Below are 13,473 nucleotides of genomic sequence, written 5' to 3'. Positions count from 1 at the left end.
TCATGATGATAAGGTGATAAAACATGATTTCTCCAGTTTTATGACAACCACTAATCAAACATGGCCTTTTTTGGGTGACCACTCTCTATTAGATAGGTATGAGTCTTAGGACCATCTATTGGGCAGCTGTGTGAAGTGCCTCAGGACTTGATGCAGTCACCTTTCCTGTTTAACGTGTGCATGAGATTTTTGGGGAGGTCATTTGGAAATGAAGAGTCAGGTATCATCAGTATGTTGACATGACTTGGTTGTACATCTTGACACCTGACTGATCAAATGAAGGGTTGGGATCTTATCCTAGTGCCCTGGAGGCTGATGAGGTCTGGATGAGAATGAATAAGGTCAGGCTTAGTGCAGCAAGATCAAGTGGCTATGGGTATTTGGAAATTCCAGTATTGGAGATATTACATGTTTGCCCTATGGTTGCATATGTTCATTTCGGGCAGGTACATAATCTGGAGAAATTGGTACTGGAAACTAAAACATATAAAGACAGTTGCAGGAATTGGGTATTAGTTTAATGAAAAGAAGGATTAAGGGGTGACATGATAGCAGTGTTCCAATATCTAAGGGGCTGCCACAAAGAAGATGGGGTTAACCTATTCTACAAACCACCTGAAGGCAGGACAAGAAGCAGTGGGTGGAAACTAATCAAGGTGAGAAGCAACCTAGAACTAAGGAGAAATTTCCTGACAATGAGAACAATTAATCAATAGAGCAAGTTGCCTCCAGAAGTTGTGGGTGCTCTAACACTGGAGGTTTCTAAGAAGAGATTGGACAACCAGTTGTCTGAAATGGTATAGGGTTTACTGCTTGAGGAAAGATTTGGATTAGAAAACTTCTAAAGTGCCTTCCAACTTTGTTATTTTATTATTCTGCTGTTTGAGTAGTAGATGGCAGCTGTGGCTAGGAAGGTGTTTGCAAAGGTTCAGCTGGTGTGCCATTCATGCTTGTTCCTGACTCAAGAGGCCATCCATACCATAACTCATCTTCTGATCACTTCACAGTTGCTCTAGATACTTCACTTAGGCTGTTCTTGTAGACCACTCAGATATCACAGCTAGTCTAGAATGCAACAGCACGAGCAGCAAAAGATAAGCTACATGATGTAACACTCTTGCTACATGAATTTACCAGTTGGCATCTGGGTACAGTTCAAGGTGGTGGTTTTTAAATATACATAGCTTTGGGCGTGGCTAATTAAAGGACTATCTGATTCATAGTTTCACATTCTGCTGACCTGCTTCTGATCCTGTCAATTTAGCAATACCTTTTAGTATGACTGAAGAACTTGGCCTTTTCTGTAACAGCATTGCAATATGGTCCTCACCTCATTTGCCTTAGGTGACCTTTATAAAGCTTCCCCAGGACCCCCGATCTGTTGGCCTGTTCCCCTTTGAGATTATCTTGTCCTTCGGACATAGTTTTTTTAAAAAAATATAATGTTATTTCTTTTAATTTGTGAAGCCATTCAGAGTCACTCTGGAGCTGGGTGGCCTAGAAATTCAACGGATAGATATATCACAAAATTTGGGAACTGATTCTTATAACTATAACTTGTATAGTCTTTTTTATTGATAATTAATAATTGATTAATTGATATTAATTAATGATCATCAATTAATTCTTATAACAGTACCTGGGTATATTCTTTTTATTGATAATTAATAATCAAGTAATTGTTATTAATTAATAAACATTAATTAATAAACATTAATGATCTCACCTCTCTAAGTATTGTAATACCAACCAAATTTTTCACTCTCCTGATTCTGTTCATTAACACAGTTTGCTCACCTGAAAACAATTGTACTAAATATGCCTCTGATGCTGAAGAAAATAAGGTTATCATATTTTCATAGGTCTTCTTTAGTTGTAAGTACTGATGCCTGCATATGGATAACCTGATTTCTTCACTATGATGAAGGTGGATTAATCAATATATGTAGCAGGAGGAAGAAGCAACCATTCATGTTTCCTAAGGAATTCTGGACATTTATAATGAACACCTCTGAGGAGAGTCTAGTTGGGAAAGGTTGACTCCAAGCACTGGATTAACAAATCTCACACCCACATATAAATGTACCAACTGTTGACTTCTTGCATTATAGTATTCAGCAAGATGACTTACCTTATTAACAGCAAATTCATGTACTGAAAATAGCCAACAAAGTTGCTATAAATTCTGTCTCTAATATAATAGTTTCTCCATTCTATTTAGCTCTCCGTGTCTGTTCAGCAATTAGACTAATGCACCTAATATCTCTCATCTAATTCATTTTGGGAGTTGCTTGATGTTGTGTTGCTTTACAAATGGTAAGACCACACAGTCTGGGCTCTGCTAACATATTATGTTGTATTATGTATAATGTACGATTAGACAAATGTAAATTTTAACATTACATCACATACATGTGGCTGTTGTAATTACAACATGCCATCCAAAAATCTTTATTGGACAAAACTGTTTTGCTCAAATAAAAAATTGTTTGTTATTTATTTTTAAAGTTTCTCATAATTTATTCTTCTTAAATTATATCTGATAAAAGCTTTAATACTTTATAAATACCTGTAAAGAAAATATAACGTTCATTTTCTTTGACATAGAATATTTTGTCTTTCATTTTACATTTTACATTTTCACAAACACATACTGGCACCAAGAAAAGACTTAACCAAAATAGCTTAGCATTCTTAGGATTCAGTCTAGGTTGGAAACATTCACATTATTAGAATTTGCACAAAAATAATTTAGATTTCATTTAATTTTGGCTACAATATGGATACTGACCCTAAAAAAACAATCAAGTATAATTCATGTTTGTAAAGGAACATGACAATCTTATATTATATCAACAACTGCTGTTATTGAATGGCAAGTTACATTATAATAATGCTACTGCTATTCCCTCTGGACAGAAATTTGTAAACTTCACAGGTAAAGTTAGAAGTGAGAATTCAAATCCTGACTGGGCCCACACATTGCATTAAGCTATGAAGTATTTTAACAGTGTTTGGAACCACATAGCATAAAACCAAACAAAAGACATATTAAGGTGATGAACCCAGCCAAAGTGATATGTGCATATGCGATATTGATTATTTAATAAAGGAAATGCACTAATGTGTTGTGTGTTTCTTATATAATCATAGGCTGGAAGGTACCTTGCAAGTCTTCTAGTCAAAATCTCTGGTTATGGGAGGAAATCTTAGGTTATACCAGCAAATGATTGTTTGACCTTGTTTGAAGACTTCCAGATTCAGAGGCAAGTTAACCATTCTCACAATCAGGACATTCCTCCTAATTTTAAGTTTAAATATCTTTCTCTATAAAACTTCCATCTATTGTTTCTTGTCCTACCCTTTGTCATTGTGGAGAATAAAGCCATATCCTCTTCCTTGTGATAGCCTTGTAGTAATGAGCAAATCTTGTATTCTAGTCAGGCTTTCTATTTAGGTGATTCTTTGTCTGAACTTTCTGCTGCTCTTATTGTAAATACAGAACACTGGTAAGAAATACTAACGAAATTTATTCAGTGAAAAAAATAATACCATGTTTAAATTAAGTGGAAAATGGATAATTATAATTCTTATTATAATTCTGCTCCTTTAATAGAATTTATAAAATTCATAGAAACCTCTTCCCAAAATATCAAAATGTTTTTAAAAAACACAAGATTTTTGCCTTCCCTGTAAGGAACCACTAGCAGCAGGTAAGAAGTGTGTCTGATTTTATGCTGCTCATGGCTGCTGCCTTTCCATGCTGATCTTGCCAGACCACACGATCAGAATGACAAATTGTGTCTTCCCATGCAATTGATGGACAGACGATGTCCCCGTTGCTCCATTTTTGTAGTTGGAAGCACATGGCTAGTAAAATAAATGGAGAATAAGCTTTTCCCAAATAAGATAATTGTTTGCTCTGAGATTTTAAGCCATGTGTTGGTAAACTGTGGGCGGCATGATTCCTCCAGCCCATTTTTGCAACATCCAGAGCCAGTAAGACCAACTTGTTAACATTCAAGACTTGATTAATCTAAGGCATGGTGGCAACCTGTGTGCCTAGTCTAATGTTTGTGGTTCCAAATGTAACTCTGAGGCAAAAATAGAGCGGTTTGGTAATATGATTGTTTTTATTTTAATAACTGACTGACTACATGTACTTTCCCCCTTGGGAAAAGGTAAAACCCTGTATGATTTATATGTTATTTTGTATCTTATTGATGTTTTTTTTATACCTATAGTTCAATGAGAAAGTAATTTTTCAGGCATAGCTTTCAGCCTGTAATCTGCTTTCCATCCCTTCTTTTTTCTTCTTCTGATCTTGCAGTCTTTTTTATGCCTATTTTTTCTTCATTTCCTTCATGATTTCTTTTCCATATTTTTATTTATTCCAGTCTCTGACAGGCTTCACCCTAATCCTTACTCTCCATAAATGCTGCCATGTCTAATGTAACAGCCAAACCATTTTTAAAAAAGGAATATTTTATTACTTTAAAAAGCTGCTCTGGTCTTTGGCCTCTGGTCATATCAGTTTTGAAGAGATATCACTCTCTTAACTGGATTCTGGGAAAAGTGTCATCAATGGGTGAAAAAAATAGAATACCAATGATAATGCTATTCAGTGTTTTGATATTTAAATTTATAATTTCTTTTTTAATCTCTCTCTCTTCTGAGAATTCTATCTCTTGAACTGTATGAACCTGAGACCCTAACAAAGTCTGATATTCATACAAGTGAAGGAGAAAATCTAATACTTTTCCATTTGGACTTAACTCCAATTGCCACAGATTGTTTTTGCTAGCAAACTCTTTTTGTCTTGTCCTCTGAAATAAACAGGGCAGACATTTTGATTTTTCCAAAATCCGTGCCTGGCTTGGCTGATGTAATAAATTCTCCTGATGAAAAGAACAGAGTGAAGAAGTGCCACATTTGTTGAGATTTACCCAAATAAAGGGGAAAGGTGTTTTTAAAAAGGAAGCTGTGAGGGAAAAGGAACTAAAAACTGGGTCTAAGATAAATACATTTTAATATTTGGGCTGAAAGAAATTGGCAGGATATTATGAGGACACTGCCTTCTTTCTTCTACAAGTCTTCCCCATGAATTCAATAGAATTATAATCCTATGCATATTTATCTCAGAGTGAGACCTACCGAAATCAATGGGATTTATTTAGTAGAAAGCATGTACAGGATAGTGCTCACTAAATCAGTGGGAAGACATCTTTTCCAAGTTTCCTTCTGTCTGAAATACTATTGGTTGCACATTTAGCTTGGGCCCCTTTCAATCTCATTTGAGCTACCTTTAAATGTATTATATACCTTAAACATGGATGTGGCTTTCTAGTTTCAAAAATTGGGATGAGAGCTACCAAGAAGAAGGACAACACACTATGCTTTTTTGTGCTCAGGGACCATAATAGAAAGACAGACAAGTCTCCTAGTATCTCCAAACAACATTACATTTTGAGATAGGTCAATAGAAATAAAATCTAAAGTATTTGTTTTTGAACAGAAGGGATAATAAACACAACTGTTGCAGTGAATTTATGCTATTTCCTAGAGATGTTGGTTTTACTTGTTCCTGAAGGAGGCTGCCTAACTGAAAGGATTATTGATTGCTTTGAATTAATAGGTTGTCATTTCATATCTAACAAACTTTTTGTTTTCCTTATTCTTTAGGCAATTGTTAAATATAGAATAATGCCAATTGTATTCATGGAAAGATGATAATTAGTCTGAAATTAGGAGTGCAATGGAGATGTGAATATTTCCAACCTAGTGTTTCTGCCAAGGACTTTTTCTTAATTTTCCTCATTTAGAATATCAACCAAAGCTTGTAGTAGTCTGTCATCCCTGTGTTTATATGATTTTGAATTGTAAAAAAGGTCAACATAGTCACTATATAGAGACTCCTCTGAGTCTCTCAGCTGGGGGCCTTGGTTTAGTTTCTCGAGAGCTTGATAGAAATGTTCATATGGAATATCTGTGTTTTCATTTAGCATCTTCTTTGGTAAATGATTCCCAACCAGCTGACTATGGAATGCATTTTGGAGTAGACGGAGCATTGCATCAGAAGGAACCACATCTTGGTTTTGCTGTTTGCTTCCTCTCACTTTGTGTTTGTCACTCAGGTTTTCTTGAGTGGTGTGGTCCTGAAAGATAGATATGAGGGTACCAAAGATCAGGAGCTATTGATTATTATCAAAAGTAGATCATACATTTTCTGCAAATGCTGTTTGAGCTGGATGTCCTAAGAGCAAAATTATAGAATTCTGTTTCTGTGATGCTAGACATGTATAGCTAGTGATTCATGTTTGAGATTCAGCTCACTAAGATGCTCTAAAGAACTGTGGAGAAATTTTGCAATGGCTTGGGGAATCAGCATACTAAGGAAGTTTATGCATTAATTCTTCATGGATTAGAACATAAGGAGTTATTTTGAATGATATGCATTACTAACTAGTGACCAGACAAATAGCTAATAGGCAGAGGACTAAGGTAATAACAATATTTCCAGTATTCTCCATTTTTTTCACAACTAGTGCTTATGCACAGCATATTGGCGCCATATGAAGAATTCTTGAACTACAACATCTAGCTATTGTTTTTATGCTAGTCTTTCATGAATTTGTCTTTAAAATCTATCTAATCAAGTAGTCATGATCACATCTAATGTTGGGAAATACCAAACTCTCAGGAGGGAAAAGCAATGTTGATTTAGATGGATTTTAAAGACACTTTCATGAAAGACTAGTATATATTAATTTAGAAAAAAACCATTCTCACTTATTTCACATCTTATAAAGAAATTATAGCTGGAAAAAGGCTAGATGGGTACCTCCATAGAGTCTATCATCTTTTCCACCCCTCGCCTGTCATTTTGGACAGTGTTGTATGATGTATAGATGCGAGGTTGCTTCATATGTTCAGGTCGGGTAGAAGTGCCATGCAGAATCAATTTCCAGTTCACAATTCTGCCTTCATTTTGTATTCTTTGAGACTGAGGAAAAGTGTAATTGTCAATCTTTTTGTAGTCCATAAGTTTAGGAGGTAAAAATACAAGAATATTACAAATGTTTACTTAATTTTAAACTATTTAAATTGGATGCTGTCTATATACTCATATTGACTACTTCTTTACATTCATCTCACCAAAATTAATAAAATATGTAAACATTTTTAAAAATAGCTACATATATAATTACTTCTATTCAATATATAGAGATCAAGCATAAATACTTTATTTAAAAGAGTAACAACCATTTGTAATAAAGGTTGAGTGGGAAACTTATTCATGTTGTACTATCCCAAATCAGAACACATTAATGTCTCCAAATATACTATATTACCAAACGTACAATATAACTTACAGCTAAAAAATGCACATATTAAAAAAAACACCTACTATATATTTTCAGATAACATATTAAAAATTGGATAAAATGTACATTTTGAGAACCATATGAATATTTATGCACAAATGAGCTAACCATAGGTTAGGTTTTTTAAAAATATTGAGCAAAATGAAATTAATAAATCATCTCATTCCTATCTTGGAAGCATCTGTATTCATTTCTATCTAAATTGAGTTATAGGTAATGAGCCATTGAGTAATATTCCTAAAATATTTTAATTATTATGCAACTCTATCTGAAGTTCACAATTTGTCCACTTGGCAATACAGAGACAAATATGATTAAAATAAAAATAAAAATCATATTCATTATGTTTCTTAAATGGGTCCCAGAAGTACCAGTTCATCTAAAAAGTGTTCTAAAAATTTAAGGATAAATTCTATGCATTATAAGCAGTCTTCATAAAAATCCCATTGGTAGCAGTGATTAAAGTTAAGGCTCATTGAAGCAGGAATTACTTTCTAGAACAGCAAGATATCATGCATTCAGAAATGTTGCTTTCTCTATTTGCCAGTTTGCACTGAAATGTTACCCCTTTTTGCCTTTTAAGTCATCGGGTGTTCTGTTTTTAAATAAGTGAATAAATATTTTTCCGTAATGATAATTTATTTATTCAATTATTCTGTATACTCACTAATACAAATACTCCCACCCACAGTAATAAACTAATTAGATATTTTTCATTGCTGAGTTTTTGTTATCAATACATTCATGGGACTCTTTTAAAATAATTAGTTCTAACATTTTAAATCAAATTAGAGTTAAACACACGTTCAATAAAAAAACAAAGCTAGCATCATGAGGAAAACATTTTGACTCTGTGTTTAATTTCTCAACAAAATATTTAAACTTACCTAAAAACATTAGCCACAAAAAATGTATTTACTGGTTGACAAAAAGTGGCAACTAGATCTATCCAGTGTAAATTACCATTCAAAAAAACTCACTTTTTCCCCAATATAAATAATTGCTGCAAAATAGAGTTTGCCTTACTCTAGCTAATAGAATTTTAATCCACAACTGCAGTTCTGCCCTCTTGAAGATCTCAGACAGTATTAAAATATTTAATTGGGTTTTTTTCAAAGCTTCTACTCCCTTCTGAGATAGCAAGTAAAAGGTAAAAAATAATTCTGTTTAATCAGAAGAGGGAGCTGTCACATACATAATTTTGGTGTCTAGCTTTAGTTTGATCATTCATTGTTAATCTTATTTTATGCCTATTTCATCCACAGCTCTATATGTTGTTTTTGTGGGAAACTAGTCTTCTAATTTAGGGCCCAGGGAGTGAAATAGTTCCATTCTGAAGTCAGTAGAAACTTTTTGCCTTGAAATTAAAGCCATGTTTTAGAATAAAATGAAGAAAGGAACAGATTTTAACAGATAATCAGAGTTGGAAGGGATCTTGTGGGTCATCTGGTCCAACACCCTGCGCAAGCAGGAGACCCTACACCATTTCTGACAGATGGGCAGTCCAATCTCTTCTTGAAGGTCTCAAGTGATGGCACTACCACAACTTCTGAGGGCAAGCTGTCCCACTGGTTGACTGTTCTCACTGTCAGAAAGTTTCTCCTTATTTCCAGGTTAAATCTCTCCTTGTTCAGTTTTCATCCATTATTCCTTGTCTGGCCTTTGGGTGCTTTAGAAAATAGCTTGACCCCTTCCTCTCTGTGGCAGCCCCTCAAATATTGGAAGACCGCTATCATGTCTCCCCTGGTCCTTCTCTTCACTAGACTAGCCATGCCCAGTTCCTGTAACCGTTCTTCATATGTTTTAGTCTCCAGTCCCCTGATCATCCTGGTTGCTCTTCTCTGCACTTTTTCTAGAGTCTCAACAAAGGTTTTCCAACAGATGAATCAATTTTATTTGAGAAGAAAATACAAAAGTGGGAACATGATACATTTAATATTCAGTAGAATTCACCTATACACTAAAGCTGCAGAAAGAATAGTTTTCATTACCCTATTTCTTAACTATGTTTGGTTGAACTGATCATGATTGTATTGTTTTGCTATATCTTACTTTAAGTTTGCATACATATATACAATTTTTCCTACTCACCATATCAATTATTTTTAAAATCCATGTTCCTGTTGGATCTTCACCCCAGGTGTGAACTGACATAAAATCCCAGTCCTTAAAACCATAAGGTGATTTATCTCTTTGCCGTTCAGCCAGTAAGACTGTTTTGGTCCCTGTATCAGAGAAAAAAGTGACATTCCAGTCTGGGATAATATAAAATTCAACTTCAGGCAAAGACATACAACCACAGTTTCATCCTCTGTAACCTCAGAATCATCTTTGTGTCCTCGCTGCTGCCATCTTCACAATGATGAGCACTCACCATGAACCAGACAGGTTCGTCTCCAGCTGACCAATAATGCAATGCTGTCCAACAACAGCCACCTTTTTGTTCAATTTAGGAAGCCTGAGAAAAAGGTGACAAGGTATTGATTCTTGAGGTTGAGGTGTGCCAATCAGCTCAGCTGTAGAAAAAGAACTAAAAACATAGGCACACAGCATCATGGGGTTGAATCCAGATCAATGTGAAATGGGCTGAAAGGGACCATAGATAAATCCCAGATAGATAATCCTGTGTGTTTAGCAATAGGGAAATATATATCTCTTTATATTAAAGAAATCATAGGATCAGTTTTACATTAATAGGAGCATCAAACTTGAGTAGTGAGCCTATGTGTATAGGATTTTATGCATGTTGGCTTCCATGGAAGTTGTATTATAAAAATATATCTCTGGAAGTCTATGAACATAGAGGATTAAGACAAGGCTTCTTCTTCAGATATCTAGGCTTAATACATAGATTTTGAAAGGGCAAAGAAGCTGGCTTGATACCATAACTTCTTTCAACACATAGATTGAAGTTCATAAAAAATATAAAATGAGATAGTATTTGTAGGTGTGGGATGTGCCTTATCAAGCTGCCAAGATGTTCATTGTATGCCCAGACAAAGGGGAAAAAGAAGAGATTGCTACGAGCACAATATATATGAATGTTGGATCTTAACATTTGAACATCACTTTTAAGAAGTTATTTAGAATATATGTCTGGGAAATAGGTAGTGCCATAGGGTAAAATACTAGTTTCATATTTAGAAAATATGAATGTCAGGCAACATACTAAACTGCCAAAATTTTCAGGCAGGAACTGTTGCCACCTTTCTCCTACTTGGAGACACCACTAACAGAAACTTCTTTCTGCATGCAAAATATTCATTCCTCTCTAATCATCAGTTTTCCTAATTTTGTTTCCTCAACTTATCTGCAATTAACAACCTATTTTCTTCAAAGCACTTCCGTTCAGAATTATAAGAACAGGTGTCAACCTGAATGAATACAGAAGGAAGATGGCATCACCAAAAATTAATCTTTTTCTTCTGACACAAATCAAATTGAAACCCAAATAGAATTTCAGAAAGCTGTGAAATTTGAGCAGAGAAACAAAATTGTTCTGTTGACCATGCGTCATTCTAGCTTTAATAGAGAACAAAGCAAAAATGCCATAATATATGGCTTGCAAAGTATGAAATTAAGAATACTGTCTTATTCTAATAAGTTAAACAATGGCTGGATATGTAAGTCTGCATTCGGTGTGCCTTCCATAAGAGAAATGCATAGTTTTGTTAGAACTACTTTACACTAACAGTATTGGCATTGGTATTTTAGGATTGTACTGAATCAAACTGCATGGAGACCAATTTAATAGGATCAATAAAAATAAATCAAATTATGGAATTTGCTGTCACCCAATAAAATAAGACCACCTGATTAGGCTTATAAAAAGATGAAACAAATCCCAGGAAAGAAGGATATCAATAATCTTCACTGTAGTACATTACCTCCAGAATAAAAAAAAAGTCAGCTCTAATGAACTCCAGCATATGTGAGAACTATCAGCCTCCTGTCTGATTTATGAAGTGCATTGGGTTCAGGTGAATTAGATTCATTAATGCTGAATGGGAAATGGGAAACTTTAGAGAACCTGCAGAAATCGCTGAAGCCCTCTTCTGCTTTCACTTTAATACAGGGGTTGCTTTCACTTTAATACAGCAAAGACGCATTATTTGGCTAGATAATGCAAATGAAGTGCATGTTTTAGACAGAATCAGTTGCTATTTGACTGACTCCTGCTATCCAAAATGTTCTCATGAATATATATTTTTTACTTGAAATGTCAGGATTTTTTTTTTCTTTATTTCCATTCTAATTTATTGGCAAGTATTCTATTGCTCAATGTATTCTTTATTTTTGTATCTATTTTGTTTATTTATTTTTTTGTCAAAAGTTTACAATACAACAGAAACAAGAATAAACATAAGTTTAAATACAAGAAATAGGAACTAATAATTGGGGACAATAGGCACGGTTGTGTGCTTATACACACCCCTTACAGACCTCTTAGGAATGGGGTGAGGTCAATAGAGGTTAGTTTGAGGGTAAAGGAGTGGGGGTTTGAGCAGGTGACAACAGAATCAGATATGAGTTCCAGACATTGACCACTCTGTTGCTGAAATTGTACTTCTTGCATTCAAGCTTGGAGTGGTTTACATATAGTTTATATCTGTTGTGTGCTCTTGTGTTGTTGTGGTTGAAGCTGAAATATTCATTAACTGGTAAGATCTTGTAACATACGATTTTATGTACTACGCTTAATTCCAATCTTAGTCGACATAGTTCAAGGTTGTCTAAGCCTAGAATCTCAAGTCATGGTGGTGGAGGGTATTCTGTTGAGAACAGAGGAATGTATTTTACTTTTGGTAAAATACTTCTGGACTCGCTCAGTTGTATTTATGTCTGATATACAATGCGGATTCCAGACAGCAGAGCTGAATTCAAGCATTGGTTTAGTAAAGGTTTTGAATACCCTAGTTTGTAAATCAGTATTACCAGAGGAGAAGCTTCGTAAAATTAAATTTAAAACTCTTAAAGCCTTTTTGCCAATACTGTTGCAGTGAGCTTTGGCACTTAGGTCATTCAGTATGAGAACTCCAAGGTCCTTGACAGAGTGAGGGTCATCTACAAGGTCATATCCACCTAGCTTGTATTTGGTATATAGATTTTTTTTACTGATGCGAAGGACAGAAGGACATTTGTTGGTAGAGATTTGGAGTTGCCAACTGTTAGACCATTCAGACACATAATCAAGGTCTTTTTGAAGGACGGTAGCATTGATAGTGATGTTGAATAGTATCTGTTGAAGTGTTAAAAAATGTGCCACAATTACTAGCTGGTATAGAAATAGACAATGTTATGATCTTACCTGATGGGGAAGTCAGGGTCACATGAAGGTCACCCCTGCGGGAATATTCAATTGTTGCTTCAAACTGTACATGTTCCAAGGATTTAATGGCATTTTCTTGGCCTTCACAAGCTGTGGTAGGAATTTCAATTGTAACTTCACCACTAGATTTTAATAACCTGGCAACATGATTAGAAAATTTACCGCATGAAGTTCTGATGCAGTTTTAAAAATCTGCAAAATTTATTTATTTATTTCTCATATATAAGAACTGTCCATCTTCCTCACAGAGGGACTACGGGCAGTGTACAATGACACATTAAAAGCATAAAAAACAGTAGAGTTTTGGTTTTGTACAAAGTTTTGTTTACAATTTTTTTTACGAAGTTGCTTTTTATTAAGACAGAAGTCCTTCAAAGCAATTTCAAATTCCCATAAAGCTCTGGAGTGCTATTCAGATTTATTGAGGAAAATTACCAAGAAAATGAAACACTGCTCAAAACAAATGTAAATGGTAGTGGGCCCCAATTGAAGGCTAATTAGGTTTTCAGTTTTTACATGTTACCTGTTTGGCTAAATTGAATCTGGTTCCTTTCATATGCAAAATGTATGCCATAGTCCCCATTCATTTTCTCCCTCACTCTTCTTACTTTTTCCATGCAATTGTTGCTGTTTCAGGATGGTTTAATAAAAGTCTATAAGATTTGTTACTACACAACTGAATAGTAGAAGCACTGCCAGATGGAAGCAGTTGACTGGGGACAGTTAAAAAAATGTTATATGGGAAGGCTGGAGATTTCC

The 13,473-nt window shown here is 34.8% G+C and overlaps 1 protein-coding gene across 2 annotated transcripts in view; it reads right to left on the bottom strand.

The window, feature by feature from the left end:
- Positions 1-2,326: 2,326 nt before the first annotated feature.
- The window catches only part of PCSK1 (proprotein convertase subtilisin/kexin type 1), a 39,934-nt gene continuing 28,787 nt past the window's right edge, over positions 2,327-13,473 (bottom strand). The window contains exons 11-15 of one of the 2 annotated variants that reach the window (XR_015742250.1): positions 12,694-12,851; positions 9,477-9,610; positions 6,842-7,003; positions 3,295-6,155; positions 2,327-3,174 (exon numbers count right to left, since the gene is read on the bottom strand). Coding sequence is in view for 1 of the 2 variants with exons in the window: in XM_026719249.2 (XP_026575034.1) it covers positions 5,805-6,155; positions 6,842-7,003; positions 9,477-9,610; positions 12,694-12,851 (805 nt within the window). In the remaining variant the exon portion in view is untranslated. Of the gene's footprint in view, positions 6,156-6,841; positions 7,004-9,476; positions 9,611-12,693; positions 12,852-13,473 lie in introns of both variants that reach the window. The other variant, XM_026719249.2, reaches the window with a different exon arrangement.

The sequence above is a fragment of the Pseudonaja textilis genome, chromosome 2, assembly GCF_049901715.1.
Source record: "Pseudonaja textilis isolate UNSWEBS1 chromosome 2, rPseTex1.2, whole genome shotgun sequence".
In the NCBI taxonomy this organism is placed as follows: domain Eukaryota; kingdom Metazoa; phylum Chordata; class Lepidosauria; order Squamata; family Elapidae; genus Pseudonaja; species Pseudonaja textilis.
The sequence above is the reverse complement of the archived record's forward strand: the minus strand, read 5'-3'. Positions and strand labels throughout refer to the sequence as shown.